The sequence below is a fragment of the Parus major genome, chromosome 4 (genome assembly GCF_001522545.3).
Source record: "Parus major isolate Abel chromosome 4, Parus_major1.1, whole genome shotgun sequence".
Taxonomy (NCBI): Eukaryota; Metazoa; Chordata; class Aves; order Passeriformes; family Paridae; genus Parus; species Parus major.
Genome location: NC_031771.1, coordinates 11692459 through 11709688, shown reverse-complemented (window position 1 = coordinate 11709688; position 17230 = coordinate 11692459). Strand labels below are relative to the sequence as shown.

Sequence of the window (17230 nt, the reverse complement as noted above, 5' to 3'; positions counted from 1 at the left end):
GCTTGATTTCAAAATTATAGTAGTTTAGAGGGAAGGGGTCTACATTTTCATTCCAAGGGAGGCTCCTGCCCTCCCTAGCAGACACCTGTCTTCCAAACCAAGACAAGAGTATGTAATAGCTCCAGCAGGCCCAGTACTCCTAGAATAATAATTTTTGGATGGCTCTTTATACAGGCTGCTGTTAAGGGAAAGATCACACAATTGCCTCTTCTCATTGAACAGACTGCACAGTAAAAAGAAGATTAACTACAGAAAAATCTTGCTAACAGTCTTCCTCCTCTCTGCAGAGGTAGAATCAGTGCTGAGTTCAAAGCTTTTATTAAGTCTTCCACTTGTATACAGATTTAACAGAAGGAGCTGGTTACCTGGATTATACCATGATGTAACGCTGTAGAAGATATTCAGGAGCACTGCAGTGACTGATACATTTGATACAACTTTCTACAGACAAGCTAATGCCCACTGTATTCCCAGAAAAAAAATTCTCTGGGGGATTCTACAAAGTTTACCAGTTTTACCTTCCATTATATAGACTGAGTTACCCAACAGCACTCCTTGATGTCTTTTCAGAATGCTCTGTGTGCAGCACTGATTTGTGATACTGCAGCTGGAATGCTGTTCCACAGCATGTCCTCCCACAAGACTAACATCTCAGTACACTGATGTAGGAGGCTCTGGCAACTGAGTAGTGGAATCAGAGTTTGAGAAACAAGGATTCTATCCCAAACAGCCACAGCTGTTTATTGCTGCTACAGGTGCCTGGATGCTTTTTTCCCTGACTACAGCTGACCTGGTGGCAGAGCTCTGTCCTACTGCTGAAGTCACTACATGAGCCTGTCCTGGGGTGACTTTATGATACTGGTATCCCCAATGGCCTGGTTTATGTTACATACTGAGTTCTGCACCTTTAGGACTGGCTCTGAGAGCAAAGGCGGGGGGGAGAAGAAGCCACAGTTTGTGTTAAAGGAAAACATCACTCCCACACATCCTGCTCCTGGACTGTGGTGTCTGCAGCACGGATAGACAGCAGGACAGAGCTCTCTCTGGCTTTTAGTTAGTTTTAGCTAGCTGAGGCAGAGGAGTTCCCTGGATTTTTTTTCCTCTTGAATCTGTGCAAACCTGCTCTGGACTGAAAAACCCCCAGCCAAACCCCGGGAGCTCACACCTGTAGACCAGGGCCTGGGCCTCGGCACTTTCCAGCGCCAGAGGGACTGGTAAGAACCTGAGTGAGCCAAGCTACACCACATGTAAGACTTTTCTTCCTGGATTTGCCATCCCATCGAACAGTGGGAAGTTTTATTGTTCAATATTATTCAATTTCTGTTAAATAAACAGTTTTTTCCACTTTTCTTCAAAGAAATCTCTTTTTCCCAAACCAGTTGGAGAGAGAGGTCATTTGAATTTAGAACCCCATTTAGAGGTTCTCTCCCAAATTTGCCCTAAACTAGGACAGAGCCAGCCGTCAGGTTTGATCTGCAGTGAAGACAATACCTCCTCTAATTGCTTGGTAAGATACCCTTACACTGCAAACTTTAGTCCAGCAGTGGAACATAAGTATTTATCATTAAAGCAACAAATCAGCCTTTTTGATCAGTAAAGAAAATTTAGACTTTAATACAAAGTAACAGCAGTGTTGTTCTGAACAGTTCATTTATGCATAGGTAATTGAGCACAAATCACTTCACAGAGGACATTCTTCACCTTTTAACTGTAATGCTGATATTACTTTTATGGTGTTGGACATCAAGTACAAGTTCATCTCCAACCTGGACTGGGATGGGCTCATCCAGAACAACTGCAGCTTGTTTCCAGTGTGAGGACTCATCAGATGTGTTCAAGCTATGGTCTTCATCTAGATGGATGTGATACCAGAAGGGAATGGCAGTGACCCGGCCAGACTTACAAATTTGTATCTAAAAATATTTGAAATAATAATCAGTTACTTTTTTCTTTCAAAAGGAACTAGTTCAAACTATTTCTATCCTTTTCAGGGACAGCTGCAGACAAGTAAATCTTGTATTGAAATGTTTAACCCACAGGAGCAATTAAGCAGCACTGAAGAAGAGTAGTTAAATGCACTTTGGGCCCCAGAACTCACCTTGACTTCTCTGCTGGGGCTGTTCAGCAGAGGGTTCATGAGATCCAGCCTTAAGAGCTCTGCTGGCTTGCTCAAGGGTACACAGGGTAACGTGGAAAGATCCAAATACACACGAACAGGTACCTGAAAGTATAGACCAGAACTTCAGACAGCAGTAGCCATTACAAAGGGAAAAGGTAGAAAACTTAAATTGTAACACAAAAGTTGCCAAGAATTACTGGAATGGCTGTCAGAGATACACAAAAATGCAAAATATAGCCCTCTAATCCCTTTTAAAACATTGGAATATAATTGCCTGGGAACAGTAATAGCACAGGCACTCCTCTGTACAGTAACTGGAACAAAACTTTGAAGCCAGTTCTAAAACAAACATCACCCATTTTAGTTTAGTTTAGGTCCCTGTGTGGTCACAAAAACCTCTCTTGCTAATTTCAACAGTGTTTTTTTACAGGTCACGCCAAATCTAAACAGCTAAACAGCTGCAGCTTTGAAACCATGCCTGGAAGCCATCCACCAGCTTCCCACCTTGAACTGGTTGATGAAAGGGGCTATATTAAACCCCAGGGTTGGTTCTGTTCCTTGAACAGCACTCTCCAGCAGCAGAGACTCCGATTCTACAAGCATTCCATATACCAACACATACTGTGGGAAAATCTTCCCTCCACTGTGGAGTAAACACCTGTAAAATGAAAGGGATGTCACCTGTAAAACTGATCAGTCATCAGTAATCAAAGTACAGTAACTACATTTAAGAGAGGCACGGTGGTATTTCCTCTGAAGTCAAGTGCTCCTAAGCATAACGTGCCATCACTGAACACAAAGGTTAACTGTAAAGTTTCCCTAGGCCCACAAAAGGGATAAATCCATTTCACACTTAGTTACCCATTTCCATTATTTTACTTCTCCTCCTCTGCCTTCCAGCTCCTGGAAGTTGCTGTGAGGAACAGCAGCTTTGCTGCTGCCTCCCTGGCTGTTCTAACACTACGTGTTTGTCTTTTAGCAAGACCAGTTTGTTCTGACAACCGTTTGACATGTACACGAATCTGGGCTTTTCTAACCTTGCATTAGAAGCTACCTTGGTTATTCTTTGCTATCCTGAAAACTTTTGACAGACCAAGGAATATGATCATTCATTCATATTCTTGCATTAAAAAAAAAGAGAAAGGAATCTGAGATGATGAAATCTTGATGCTTTTTTAAAAGATATAATGTATACAATGGTCATGCCACAAACACTGGGAGGTTCAATCCAAGGCAAAAACCTTCTTCTACAGATGCAACATAACAGTAATTAGACAGTTATGAGGAATAGTCTTAAAATTTTTCAAGTAATTACAGATTCCTAGGAATATTTTTGTCCTTTTAAACCATACCTGGATATTGCAGCCTTTTCCATCACTTCCTGCTGGATTAAACCTGATGTCTCTATAACATCCAAGACAATAATACTCCACAATTTGTCTGATTTGGGTCTCTGTAGCACTACACTTTCTTCTTCTAAGTGGCTGAGCCAAAACTCTAATGTTTCCTTCGGGAAATTGTTTGCTTCTGCAATGACATTTAGTGCTGCCTGATGCTGTTCTTTCTCAACAGAACTGTAGGCTCTAACTGGTCCAAGCTTGCCAGCTATAATTGGCAGGATGGAGAAGCCTTCAGAAACATCTAAAATGTACAAAGCATCAGGATCCACATCTAGAGAGCTCTTGTTTTGATGCTCTTGGAGGTTTATCCTGCTACCATGTCCATCAATGTCCATGGAGTGCAAGTCCTTACTTGGATTTAATGACAGCAGCACTTTGCTCATGGCAGCTTTAAAGCATTCATGATAGGCTATGTCATTCAGCAGGGCTATTTCTGTGGATTCCAGCACACACACTGGAGTGCTGCCATCCTGTTTGGTGCTTGTCTGAAGTCCAGCCAGAGCATTACATAATTCAGCCTCATTGCCCAAACTCAGCGTGTCGTCTCTGTCACTGAAATCCATCCCACACTCCGAAGGCAAAGAAGAAATCTTCTGGATCTTCAAGTAGCAGTCTTGGCAGCAAACTTCCATCATCACAGTATCTCCAGTCTTCACAGAATAGTCTTGGCAAAAGAGCATATAAAAAGTCATGTCAGTTACTTTACAGATACATCACTGAAGAGCCTTACAGTGTTTGAAACAAGGAAACCAACCAACCAACCCATCCCATTATCTCATTTGTTCATATCTGTGCCACAATATGAGGCCACCAAACCATTAGAGTGTGTGCAGAGCACGATGACCAAGATAGAGAAAGGCCTCAGGGGCAAGACTTATGAAGTTCTAACACTCCAGCCTGTTTTGTTTAGCCTGGAGAAGAGCAGGCTGAGGGAAAATCTCATCACAGTCTAGACCCCCCTCAAGGGTGGCAGTGGAGGGGAAGGTGCTGATCTCTTTGAGAGACACCACGTGAGAAAATGGAATGAAGCTGCATCTGGGAACTTCAGATGGGACATTCAGAAAAGGTTCTTCATGCACAGAATTATCAGTCACTGGAACAGGTTCTCAGGGTAGTAGTCACAGTACCAAGCCTGCCAGAGTGCAAAGAGCACCTGGATAATGCTCTCAGATGATTTAATTTTAGGTAGTCCTGCAAAAAGCAGGAAGCTGGACTCTATGATCCTTATGGGTGTCTTCCAGCTTGAGATATTCTAAAATTCTAGGAAACAGGAAAATAAAAGCTGGTGAATAATACAGAGTAGACACTGTTAAAAATGACACTGCCAATGCCTGTATGTGGAGAGTATCCAAGATGAATCCCACATGGGGTAGAAATGTTTAATTTTGGTTTTGTGGCAGTAGCAGCTAGCAATTCCTACCTCACCTTGTCCCCCTTCCTCTCCTAAGTCAGATGTTCACCAAGTGATCCAGTCAGTAGCCCCACTTTTTGGAGATGTTCCACGGTGCATTGAATTCAGTACAATAAATAAACCAACTTAATGAAAAGTATTCTCCCAGATTTCATCTGCTTAACAGCAAAGTCCCACAAACAAGCCCTGATGCAGGGACTGGGCTCTACAGACCAGAAACACAATCAGGAACAACCTCTCAGCTACTTGCTGTTGAACTTCTATTTAGACTTCCTAGTCTCTGAGATAAACAAATTTATCAAAATGAAAAAAAACCAGCCCAAAACAAAAGTTAAGGTACATTAACCAAGTTAATGTACCACAACAAGCAAACCCACAGGACATACCAACGAGACCCTGCACAGGATACACTGCCTGTTCCCAGCAACTTTCCTCACTGGGACTCGTAGATAGAGAGTGCTCATCATCAAGCTGCAGTACAAACCACACCACAACAGCATCCAGTACTCCTCCTTCAGTGACTGGAAGGCTGAGCTTCCAGGGCTTTCTAGCTGCCAGGCTTTTCAGCTCCTGACCAAAGCAGAAAAAGAAAAAAAAAAAAGTGGGGGAGTTTATTTCCATAAATAAAAATTTGGTTTAATTAAACTAAATAATCCGAAATTTCTGCACCAATCCATGAGAGCATCCAATAGAAACTAGAGGTTACCGAGCCTCTACAATAATTATTAGTACTCACGAGCATAGGAACTGTCTTCCCACATGGCAAGAGCCATTTCCCACATGGATAAGCTGTATCTATGAGAAGCAATCATGCCTACAACTAAGAATACACACATTTAAACCCACTGAAAACTGCAAGAAAGACTTCAGACTGGCAGGGCTTGCCTTATGAGAAGGAATAAAAACAGATCCAGGTTTTTGTCTGGGCTCAAGCCAATGCTCAGGGACATGTTTTACTTAAAACCTATGCTCAGTTCTAGAAATACTGTGTACTGTGAATTTGCTCAAATATAGGCCTGCAGAGTCATTATAAAAACAGGAAGTCAAACACCTTTGAGGGTGTTTTATCTGCTATCTGGACTGTGTAGGCCTTGTGTAAAAGCTCAGACATGTACAATCTCACTACTGGGAAGACCTTAAGGTCTACCCAAAAGGCATAATTTATAGATTCTCCAATACTCCTAAAAAGTTTTGAATATGAATTCTTTTTCCATGTTTATTTTTTTCAGGAATTACCTTCTGCTACCAACATTCACAAGCACAAAAGGACCAGCACATACATTTTAGTTCCAGCATAAACCAATTAACAAGAGGACAAGCACAAGGGACCAAAGATTCTCTCAGAAACAGCTATTCTGCTTAGTAATAGCCCTTCCAAAACATTTATCAACTTCCTGATCTGCTCTGAGGACGGGAGTAGCTGTCACATGCTGGGTTTCTCATTCTTCCTTCTTCAGTTGGTGTTCTCCAAGAGCCTGTCTATCCCTCTTCTCACAACTGAGATGGCTGAACAATGGGCAAGTTAAAATTACTGGATGATAACAAAGTTCATTGTAAGATCTCACTGTTCTTCGATAGAAATGCTTTGCTGCCAGTCATCTTTTTGGTACCTCCTCAGCTAGTGAAGAAAAGAATAGTTAGTTGAAGCTTTGCTGGCATCAAGCCCCTTCAAGTAAGACTGTAAGAGCACAATCGTGTATCTGGTTTTTGGTTTCTGGGAAGCTGAACAGGTAGAGAAGTGCATTTGATATTAGAAGTATTCTTCCTGATTATTCCTCAAAAGCAGCAGGCCCAAGGTTCTCATCCAGTGGGTTCTAGTAACTGCAGTGTTACATTGCCATCACTTAAAAACCCATTTGAAGGCTTATTTCAGCTTTCCCTGCTCACTTCCATGCTACTTAACCCATATTTATTTCTCACATTTGCGACTTCATAAACCTTCTTCTATTATTTATGCCAATTACAGATTTAAACAGCCATAGCACATCAGGATGGCAATTTATCAAGTAGTTTTGCGAAAGAAAGAGCAAAGAAAATAAAGCAATGGCACAGGAACCGGCAGTAAAACACCAAAATTATTCAATGCCACATATGTCCTCTGAATGAGAAAGACCTATAAACAGAAGGAAGATCTACAGAAAGAATGCAGTTATAGAGTTTCCTATGTCTTGATCCACCATTTCTCACATATTCCATCATGAATGATTAGGAAGAGCCAAAATCTGTAACTGTTGGCAAAAGCACAGTTCCTTTAGGGCCTGAAAGTGAGACTGAGCTTTAATTACTGGCTACAGAGGTAAACACTTCCCCTGCCAGTGGCACTGATTTGCTGCCAGCAAACATAAAAGTAGCACCTGGCTGTGTGCAAATATAATTACAGCCACACCTCATTCCCCTGCCTGGGAGGGACTGAGCTGCTGCTGCTAATAACAGCAGTAATAAAGTAATCACCATAAAGCAGCTCCTTTTTTGAAATTATTATTATTTGTGAATTTTGACTTATTATTGCTCTGATCTGTACTGATGTCTTTGGAGCCTCCTACAACACAATTTGAGAAACACTGCTGTACTGTATTTTAAGCCTTCTCAGTTCTGCCAGTTTAGGTCTGTATAATTAGCACAAGCAGAATAAATGCAACATCCCTCTAGTTCTTTGAAACAGAAGTTTAGAAAATAGGCCTTGGAAATTACCTTACTAGTTCTAAGTGATTTCTTATCTGAATTTCTGTTCTTAGTTGCTAATTCTGCTACTGTTTCTAAGTTTAGGAGAATTTTTTCTTCTTACAATAGGAACAAAGACATTTTTTTCTCATTTTTAGAGAAAATTCTCATTCTACATTGACTGAACATCAAGGTGTGGCCATAACATAACACATAAAAAAAGAAAAGCTACAAACCAAAAACAAACAAACAAAAAAATCCACACTGGAAGTAACCTTCCAACCAGCGTCTGGAACTGCCACATTTGCCCAGTGACAAAGTAACAACAAACAGTAACCAAGGATTCCCAAACACATCACTGATTCATAACAGTGGCATTTCTTCCTTTTTCCTCAAGTATCTTAACATTTCATGACAGGAGCGCTCCATTAGTCTAACTGAAACTTCAAAGGAGCACTTCTGAAACATGACTTAAAGAATAACACTGTTCTTTACTCTTCAAAATTATCCTTACATGTTTGCCAGCAGGCAGATGCTTAAGAACAGACATCTCTCAGATGAGAGCAATAGTTTCTTATTGATGCTGGAAGCAGAAGCAACATTAGGTCACGGAGATTGCTCCCAATAGTATACTGAAGAGTCTTATTTCATTTCTCATTTCAGGATGTCAGACAAGCCAACTAGGAAAAGCTATTGATTCACAAACTGCAACTCTTGGCCAAGCAGCAGCCAAGAATAATTTCATTTATATAACAGAATCTAATTTAAGCTCTGACTCAATGCTAGCTCCTCACCACAGGTCAATGAGCAAGAAGCACACCAGAGATCAGATGTATCATCTTTTTAGCAAGCTCAGCTGCAGAGGCTGAGCTCTTTGCCTTCCAGTTCAGGCGTATTTAGCACACACGTACAAATGTATTTTCTGTTAAATACACAAAATTATGTGACTAGATTTTATGTGACAGAAATACCCTAAGACACAAAGGAGCTGAAGTGTGGAACCAAATGGTTGAATAATTTCTTCATCTCCTCTTTTACTTACCCACTAACATTTATATTTTTATGTCAGATGGAAAATACTGTCTTCAAGAGCTTCGTGAAGACTGACTTTGGAGGAATAAACTAAGTCAGCTCCACAACTGCATAAATCATTTAGGATGGATCTCTTGCATCCTGCTGTTGCCTCCCTGTACTGAGGCCTGTACCTGTTTGATCTTATGCTGAGGTAGTTTATAAAGTTCCCTAAGCTATGCCAAATAAACAAAAAAGCTTCACCTTCAAAAAAATTGCATTATCATCTGAGGAATCACATCACCACTCAACCAGACAAGCATCAAAACCACCAGAGGATTTCAGTGCAACCCTGCCAACATTGCACCTGTGAACTGTTCTGAAGTTGAACCCAAAACCAAGTTAGATATGGGACTTTCACTATCATAAAAAGATTACTTAAGAAGAGTGTAAGAAAAATCATTACCTGCAGATCGTTGAAATCTACTGTCATGACTTGACAGGGTTCTGTGAGGGCTCTGTAACCCCCAGGAATACGACTGAGCTTCTCCGTGGTGTAGGGCTCCACAGTTTCCTCTGAGCCAGCAGCAGCATATGTGGGACTGAAGAACTGCACTGAATTTGACAAGTACACACCAGCAATTTCTTGCATTCCCACTCTGGGAGTAAAGGCAAACAGAGGAGAAATTAAATTCCACGTAATTTGACCAAACACCTAAAGGAAATTCTCCCTAGGCTGACTAATTATTTTAAAATGTACAGTGTGTTAGAACAGAGAAGTTAAAAAAACACTAAAACAATTCTGTGGGTTTTTTGTCATGTTCAGAGCAGCTCTAAAGTGCAGAAAATGTGCCTCACTTGCAAGAATGAGAACTGAATGCTGTCTCCAGAAACTAAGAAAAAACCCAATACATGTTAAGAATTTCACTACATCCTAGGAAAAAACACCAATACCAATCAGAGCACAAGAAATGAAGCCTAACTTAAAGTTACTGAAAGAATGGGAGAGAATACAAGGTAGAAGATCAGACACAGAGAGATGGCTGTGATATGCAAGATTATCAACAATTGGACTGAAAGGGGTTTCTCGCAGCAAGATGAATCAGTGTTTGATGATAAATTAAACACACTTTTAAAGGCACTTTGGGAAAAAAAACCACATATTCTTTCAATTCTGGGCTCTATGTCTACTTCTAACCAATCAAAAAAAAAATTAAAGCATGAGTAAAAGCTCAAATAAAAGTTATATTAAGTGGTCTAGGCAGACCACTTAATATAACTTAATATCATCATGCTGAGCTAGATGATATAAAAATAATGAGAAAAAAGATACTTCCACACTGCTATTTCACTAAGCCTCCTGCTCAGAAAAAAAACATCCAAACCCCAAAGCTTTCCCATTGATGTGAAAACACTTCAGGAAATGTGAAGGCACGAACATCAAAATAATTCAAAGAAATCTGCATAGTTGAAATCTGAGAACAGGCAAGTGTTTTACATAAAAACAGGACTTGTTAAAATAGTCTTAAATATTTTTACTGGAGCAAAAGGGGATCTCAGACTATAAAGGCAAGAAATTTAAAAGTGACCTTTTTTTTCCCTACAGCATATAATTAATTTGTGACAGTCACTTCAGTCCTGCTAATCACCTGATCTTAAGCTATTAAAATGGAACGTCAATTCAACAATCCAAAGTTAACAGCAAATTAACTTTCATTCTATTTAAATTTTGTAAGGAACGAAATGCCCAGTTTCAAGCCAAAACCTCTTCTAATTGATGAATAATTAACTTATAAAAGAAATTATTCTGAGACCATCTATCATGGGAACTTCCTTCTCTTTCTGACCATTTTCCAAGTCTACTGCACTAGAGAAATCACTGATGCAGCCTGGCTGCTCTTCATTCAGTGTGCTGGAGCTCCTCTAGAAGTTAGTATTTTCTCTAATCTACAACAATATTAATCCTAAACAAAATACATCAAGTCCAAACCTCTCAGACAGAGACTGTCTCTATACAACGATACTGTTCTAAAAGATTGGAATAAATATGAAAGCAATTGATACACAGTCAGAACTGGTCTCAGCAAAGAAATCCGACTGTATGCCAGTTCAGAACTAGGCAAAGGACATTCAGATAGGTAGGGACAGCTGAGGTCATCAACACTTAGGCTTTACAGGATCCAGGGTTAGATCCAGAAGTGAGGTATAGAACAGATTATAAAGAGGGTAAAATGAGGATAAAGGCCAAGTGTTAATCCAAGAATCTCCAATTCTGAAATTGAGACAAAATTTTACTATGAAGAATTAAATTTCTTTAGCATGTGTTCAAGGCAGGTGTTTCAGCATAACTGTATGAATACTGGGTCCAGAAAATCTGAACCTCAAAGGGGTAGGGAGCTGGTGCAAAAAAAAAAAAAAAAAAAGCCTGGGAAAGGAGTGTGGATGGTGAGAGCAGGAATCTTTTTAGTTAAACAGATAATCAGCCATTCAAAAAATAAAGAGCAAAGTAAATGAGCAATGGTCAATAAAAACAACCAGTCTCTCTTCCCAAATAAAAAAAGTGAGTTCAAGCTGTGCCGGAGTTTAAACACACCTGTGATGTCTACGTATCTCCTTGCATTCCACTGCCATCCCAAATATTGTGGCACTTGCAGGAATAACTCTGCCATAGTCTCCAGCACTATTGTCTTGGTTTTTAGGCTGTGAAAACATGAACAACAACATGCAATGAGACTGTGGCCTATTTCTACCATTACTGAAAAGCCTAAGTTACATGTCAGTGAGCCATTCAAGTGACAGTCAAAACATCACCAAGTTCTTAGTGACTGGTACAGTCACCAGCCTTTGGCATTCTGTTGACCATTAAAGGAGTCTTTTAAATACAGTGTTTCAATGTGACCAGGCATCAGCTTCACTCTTCAGTCTATTACTTCCTCCGTGTAACTCTAACAAAATGCAGATTGAAAAACACTGTTAAGAGTATAGTGAAACATGCGATGACTTTTCTGTTATGGATCATTCCTTAACACTAGAGGTCATCAGTTTCAATTCAGTATAACACAAAGGGTTTCAGCCCACTACAACTTTTATTTTAAGTGAGTTGGAATCAAGACAAGGACAAAATAAAGAGAAGTCCTTCTATTAGGAGGAATATTAGCTTAACAGAGATTGGGCTATGTAAGACTCCTTGTCATATATTGCTTGTCATACATATTGCTTAATGTACTAGCAAAACCACAAAATACTAAGTAAAAGCTGAGACCAAATGGAATTGCTCATTCTTCCAAAAAGGTTCAAATCAGCAAAAATACATTTATTTATTCTCCGAAGTATAACTGAGTGTTCCCAAATGTTACAGTGAGAAATAATTCTACCACAATTCAGCATTTTCTGCTTAGACTGACTGTGCACTTAAGATCCACACAAACCCTTTTGCGTTTACTTGATGCTATGTATAAAGATAGGGGGCAAGAAAGATTTTAAATAAATGAATGAACAGTGATTAAGAGTGAACCATCTGAGACGAAGGAAGGTTACATCAGGGAAACATGCTTTGCAAATACCTGTTTACTCAGAACACAGAGCTCACAGAAGTACAATGTATGTTCTGCTTCAATGCCACTCACCAAAATCAAATTCATGGAGCAAACCCAGATTGCTCATTTATAGCATACCGAAAGGTATGAAATATTTTCAAGACAACTATTTCTCATTCCCATATGCCTGGAATATGTGCACATGCACAGGTACCCACATCACCTACCTTTGGTTGTAAAAGCAGATGTTCCCAAGCATGTATCAAGCTCTCCACAATTCCTTCTCCAAATAAGCCAGCATCAACTGTTTCTGTGACAACCAAGGAAACTCTAGACAAGAAAAATATGATGTATAACAAACACTTGTGTCAACAATCAATCATTCTTTTAAAAGAAAAAACCCACCATACCAATATGAGCTCAGAGCAAAACTTTTAACAACATTCTGGAGTTTCAGTGCATGTGAGCAATTTAATTCTTCCAAAAAATTATGTGTTTTGAATTGTTGTTAGAAGTAATTGAAGATACAGATAAAAGAGAGCAAATATTGAGCAAGAATTTACTGTAAAGCTTCTTCCTCAGCATTTATAAATAAATTGTGTGGGAAGAATCTAGCCAAAACAGGAAGATGTTTCAGCCTGGGCACACAGCCAATGATACTGCAGAATATATATTTTGTGCAATAGCATGTACTCGTGCATGTGTATGAAAGGGAATTAAAACCTCCAAAACTATAATCAAAGCACAATAAAATTCCTACACAGACTAACAACCCTAAAATCTTAAATCCTCTGGAATTAAACCAAAAAACATACAGCACAATAAGAGGTGACATTTCCAGAACGGCAGTAATTTATTTATTAATAGTTGACATCTAGTAACTCATTATATACATTAAAGTGATATATATGTTACAGTAGCTCAGCTGACACAATTAGGCAAGGCTTGATTGGCCTAAACCAAGAGCTTCATCATTTCAGATCACAAGCCTGTACCATCACCAAAACTTTATTAAATGCCAGTAACTCCATCCTTTTCAAAGGCTGCAGAAGTGAGCCACAAGATCTTAAAAGTATAAAAGCATGTTAAAATTACTTTTATGACATAGTAATCTAATTTTTTTTCCCCATTGCTGCAGTATGCCCCAAAGCTCCCACCATCAAAGAATTAAACTCTTTAATTTACGACACTGTTCATCTACCATAGAAATTAGGATGATTTGAAGAACATGTTGTCATTTTTGCTCTTTAAACACATAAAATATGATACAGAGAACCTTTCCACGTTATGAGCAATATCACAGCAATGTTATTTCCTGTTTGGGTCACAAGACATTTCCTATTTTCTTGAACTTAAGAGCAAACCCAAAATACCCAATTCTCAGAAGAGAAAGCAACAACGTACCTTTCAGGTATGTCCTTTGGAATTTCTATATCAAGTGACTTCAAATGCAGAAGTTTGATCTCTCTTTCCATATTATTTGCTGCCACCACATCACGGGCAAGTTCATACATGGTTTTGGATAATTCGCAGGCATAGACAAAAGATGCTCCCGCCTTTTTTGCAAACATACTGAAAAACAAGAATCAGGGGTTTTCCCCTCCTCCACATCTGCTTCAAGTCTAAAAATGATCCTGCAATTAACTGGTATCTCTTGTGTGAATACTGATATTGCACAAGTTGATATCCTCTTGATATGTTATCAGCAAAAAAAAACCACCACAGTAAGGACACTCCCTCAGCTCTGTTGAATCTACTCTTTACAGTCAATATTTAAAGACAGGATAAATAACATTACAACTTCAAAACCCACATGAGTAATTAAATTTGAAGAACACTTATCGGCACAAAAAGCATCTACAACAAATAATGAAAAAAGGTTCAAAAAATACTGCTAGACACTAATCTCCAGACTCACTGGCTTCTGAAAGCTTTGCTTGCTTTCTCAAATTCTGTCTCCATGAAAGGATCAAAGTAGTTATTTTTTCCATTCTCAGCCAAATTTTGTCAGGCAACCACTACTTTTCTACTAAATTCACGTGAAACATGCATTGTGGTGTACCTCAAAATTCCTGTTCCCGTTCCGATATCCAGGACAGATTTGCTCCCTGAGTGCACAGCGTTCTCAATGGCCCTGAGATAGGTGAAGTTCCTCTTGGCATCGTTGAGCATGATGAAGTGCCAACGCTCCACCAGCCAGTTTGCAACGCGGTAAAAATTCTCCTTGGCATCGGCAAAGTCAGGGTTGAGCTTCACTGCTTTATGAAAATACCCAGCTGCTTCGTCTCTGAAGCCCATTCTAAGAGCAAAAATGACAAACAAATGGAAAGTATGCATGCAGCTGTGAACATCTGAGGGTCTGTAAAGAAGTCTGAAGTCAGCTAAAAGATAACAGAAATATTTTGCCTTAGCTAGAAAAATTATCTTTAGAAAAAGCGGCATTCCTTTATGAAAAACAATGATTTATAACTTTACATCAAGCCACTGTAAAATACAAAGCCAGTTCAGAAACACCACTGTGTGTGCCAACCTTCATCCAGTACTGCATCCTTTGACAAAGTAAAACAGGTTTTATTTACGAGAACTCACTGCAACAATATGACAGCAGCAGCTCTGCAATCCATTCTCACAGATACTCAACTCAAGAGAATGTTATAAACTCATGAGAATGCTATAAAACTGCTGGTACTCTATTTAACTGCAACATCTGCAAAACCACTGAATTTTGAGTTGTCAGCTTTTGCATTAAGTGCCAATTTTGAAAAAAGAAATTAAAAGAAACCAAAAAGAAACTAAATAGTGAATCTGAATCAAGTTTTGATACCTACAGCATAATTTCAAATTGGACAGCACTGAAAAAAGCCCTCAATCTATCAGATATTTGTATACATTTTAATACTCAATGCTCAGACAGGTGTTCCTTTAAAACAAAGAAATTACAAAAAGGAAACCTAACTAAAACCACCTGGATTATAATCTATGATTTCAGTCTTAAAATTCCAGCCTTAGAAGACCTGAGCAACAACAAAACATGGTGGCACTTTTTTCTCCCACTTTTTCTGTGATTAACAACATTTATTTTAGCACTGGCTACTCTTTTTAAGCTATTTAAAACAAACAGATTTGAATGTGTTTGTATTTACAACATGACCCTTACAAAAACTGGATATACATCACTACAAACCTGAAGAGATGTTCTCCCATACTGTTACAGATCACTTCATCATTGGGATACAGTTCAAGTGCTTGTTCATAGCAGTTAAACAGATCTTGAATCCGTGCCAGAGAATCCAGTTCTTCCGCCCATTTAAAGAGAGCAAACTGAAATGTTTCCTAGAAAATAAAGCATAGACCACTGAGGTGCTGGGAGTTGCCAGGAGTAGGGAACTGAGCCCTGAAAATGTCTGGAGGTGTCCTGACATAGACCTGGACAGCCACACATGAGGATGAGCACCCAGCAGCGTTTACCGAAAGCCTGCGCGTATATTAATGCATGCTCCAGTACTAACAAGGCTCTGTTTTTATTAAATGCCATTGACACACAGAGACTAAAAGAAGATTCTATGAACTCCCTTCACACAGAGCTCATTAAATAAGTCATTGGCCATCCCAATTGTTACTGATTTTCCCAATTCTGTCTTCAATAAAAACAGAAGTCAGTTAAATGCAACAAATCACAAGTACAAAACATGTGACAAAGCCCTCGAGAGAACTACAATAAATACAGTTGCAAGCAATTTGGAGAACACTTACTTTGACAGTAGTTTTTAACTCGGGAGCTAGATTTAGTACCAAGAGATAGTGAGCATATGCAGTTCCAAAATCCTGGTTCTCAAGGCAATGCTGAGCACTCTGTAAAGACCTGGAAACCAATTCCCGTCTGCTGGCTTCCCGGCCACCCCTGTGGTTAGTATGAAGTTTAGCATTGGAGTTGGGCATTCTGAAGGATCTAAATACTCACTTCTTCTAAAAAAAAAAAAAAAAAGAAAAAAGAAAAAAGAAAAAAAAGTCACACATACTGTAGGCCAGAATGTTTGTACACAAAGTTGACAGGTCAAAAAACATTTCAGTTTTCACTGGCATTTAGTAAAGACATCTCTCCTCCCACCAAGCCCTAAAGATTTAAAACCATCTAATCTTCACACTACTGATAATTCCATCAGCTCTGAGTGCTCATCATTCAAAAATCAAGTGTGCACCACATCTAGATTAAACCAGGTCCTGGAAACAGATTACATTTCTGACTTTTTAAAATTCATTTTTGTAACAGACATTTTAGCACATCTCTGACCAAACAGTTTTACACACTGGAAGTTAATGCACTCAATAAATTTCACAATCAACCACAAAATCTGCAGGTTAAATTTCTTCTGCTTGCACAACAGCATCTTCATAAGTCAAAGCCTCAGAACACAGAGCTAAGAAGTTCACAGTTTATTTTAGACAAGGTACCACGGCTATTTTTTCCTTCAAGAAAACATTAAAAAGAGTGACCAGAACCAATATGCACATTTTTATACCTGCCTGTGTTACGTCTGTAACTTTCAAAGGTAGTCAGGTGAGCAGGGCTATAGTATGTAAAGATGCGTCCCAAAGCTGAAGAACACCAAGGTTTCCTGGAGAAGGACTGCAAGAAACACAACACCATCACGACTAGACCTTTTTTTTTTTTTTCTGTTTTCTTAAAAATAAAATAAAATAAGCAACAAAACGCAGACCAAAGTTCAGCCACTCAAGCCCGCCCCGGGACGCGCAGAGCCGGGCAGGCCCCGCCGCTCGCACTGGGGCCGGGGCAGGGCCGCCGTGGGGCCGAGCCAGGGCTCCAGGCACTGCCCTACGACGGGCTGCCCCGGCAGGCTGCGGGGGGACGTGGAGGCTCCCCCTGCTCTGGGCCATCACCTGCTCCGGGACCATCCATCATGGGCTCCAGGGCCGGCCGTCAGGGCCCGCGCTCGCAGGCCGCCGCCATAGCGCCGCCGGGCCGCGGCCATCGCGCAGGCGCCGAGCGGCAGCCAGCCCTCTGGGATAAGGTGTTCTCACTCTCCCGTCCTCGCCCGGCCCGCATCCTGCCCTCTGGAAACCGGCAGTGCGG

At 39.9% G+C, this 17230-nt stretch overlaps 1 protein-coding gene across 4 annotated transcripts; it reads right to left on the bottom strand.

Moving 5' to 3' along the window:
- Nucleotides 1-1583: 1583 nt before the first annotated feature.
- Nucleotides 1584-17144, bottom strand: PRMT9 (protein arginine methyltransferase 9). Of its 4 annotated transcripts, none has more exons than XM_015625642.3 (14): nt 17038-17144; nt 16659-16765; nt 15892-16104; nt 15323-15471; nt 14201-14437; nt 13543-13710; nt 12366-12468; nt 11196-11302; nt 9069-9261; nt 5317-5500; nt 3472-4183; nt 2624-2777; nt 2099-2221; nt 1584-1913 (listed from the first exon to the last, which is right to left on the bottom strand). In XM_015625642.3, the coding sequence occupies exons 3-14, from the start codon at nt 16075-16077 to the stop codon at nt 1698-1700; spliced, it is 2532 nt and encodes an 843-aa protein (XP_015481128.1). In that variant the 5' UTR covers nt 16078-16104; nt 16659-16765; nt 17038-17144; the 3' UTR covers nt 1584-1697. The 4 variants fall into 4 exon arrangements, with proteins under 4 accessions (XP_015481128.1, XP_015481130.1, XP_015481129.1 ...); XM_015625644.3 differs by having other exon boundaries at nt 15892-16101; XM_015625643.3 differs by having other exon boundaries at nt 16663-16765.
- Between the last annotated feature and the right edge of the window lie 86 nt (nt 17145-17230).

Bases quoted from the DNA above. Each gene is read 5' to 3' on its own strand.
- PRMT9 (XM_015625642.3), bottom strand. From the start codon at position 16,077: ATGCCCAACTCCAATGCTAAACTTCATACTAACCACAGGGGTGGCCGG. The intron at 5,501-9,068 runs GTAATGATTTTT...TGCTTTGGTCAG, and splicing joins TAGATTTCAACGATCTGCAG to GAGCTGAAAAGCCTGGCAGC. The intron at 2,778-3,471 runs GTATGGTTTAAA...TTCATTTTACAG, and splicing joins GAAAAGGCTGCAATATCCAG to GTGTTTACTCCACAGTGGAG.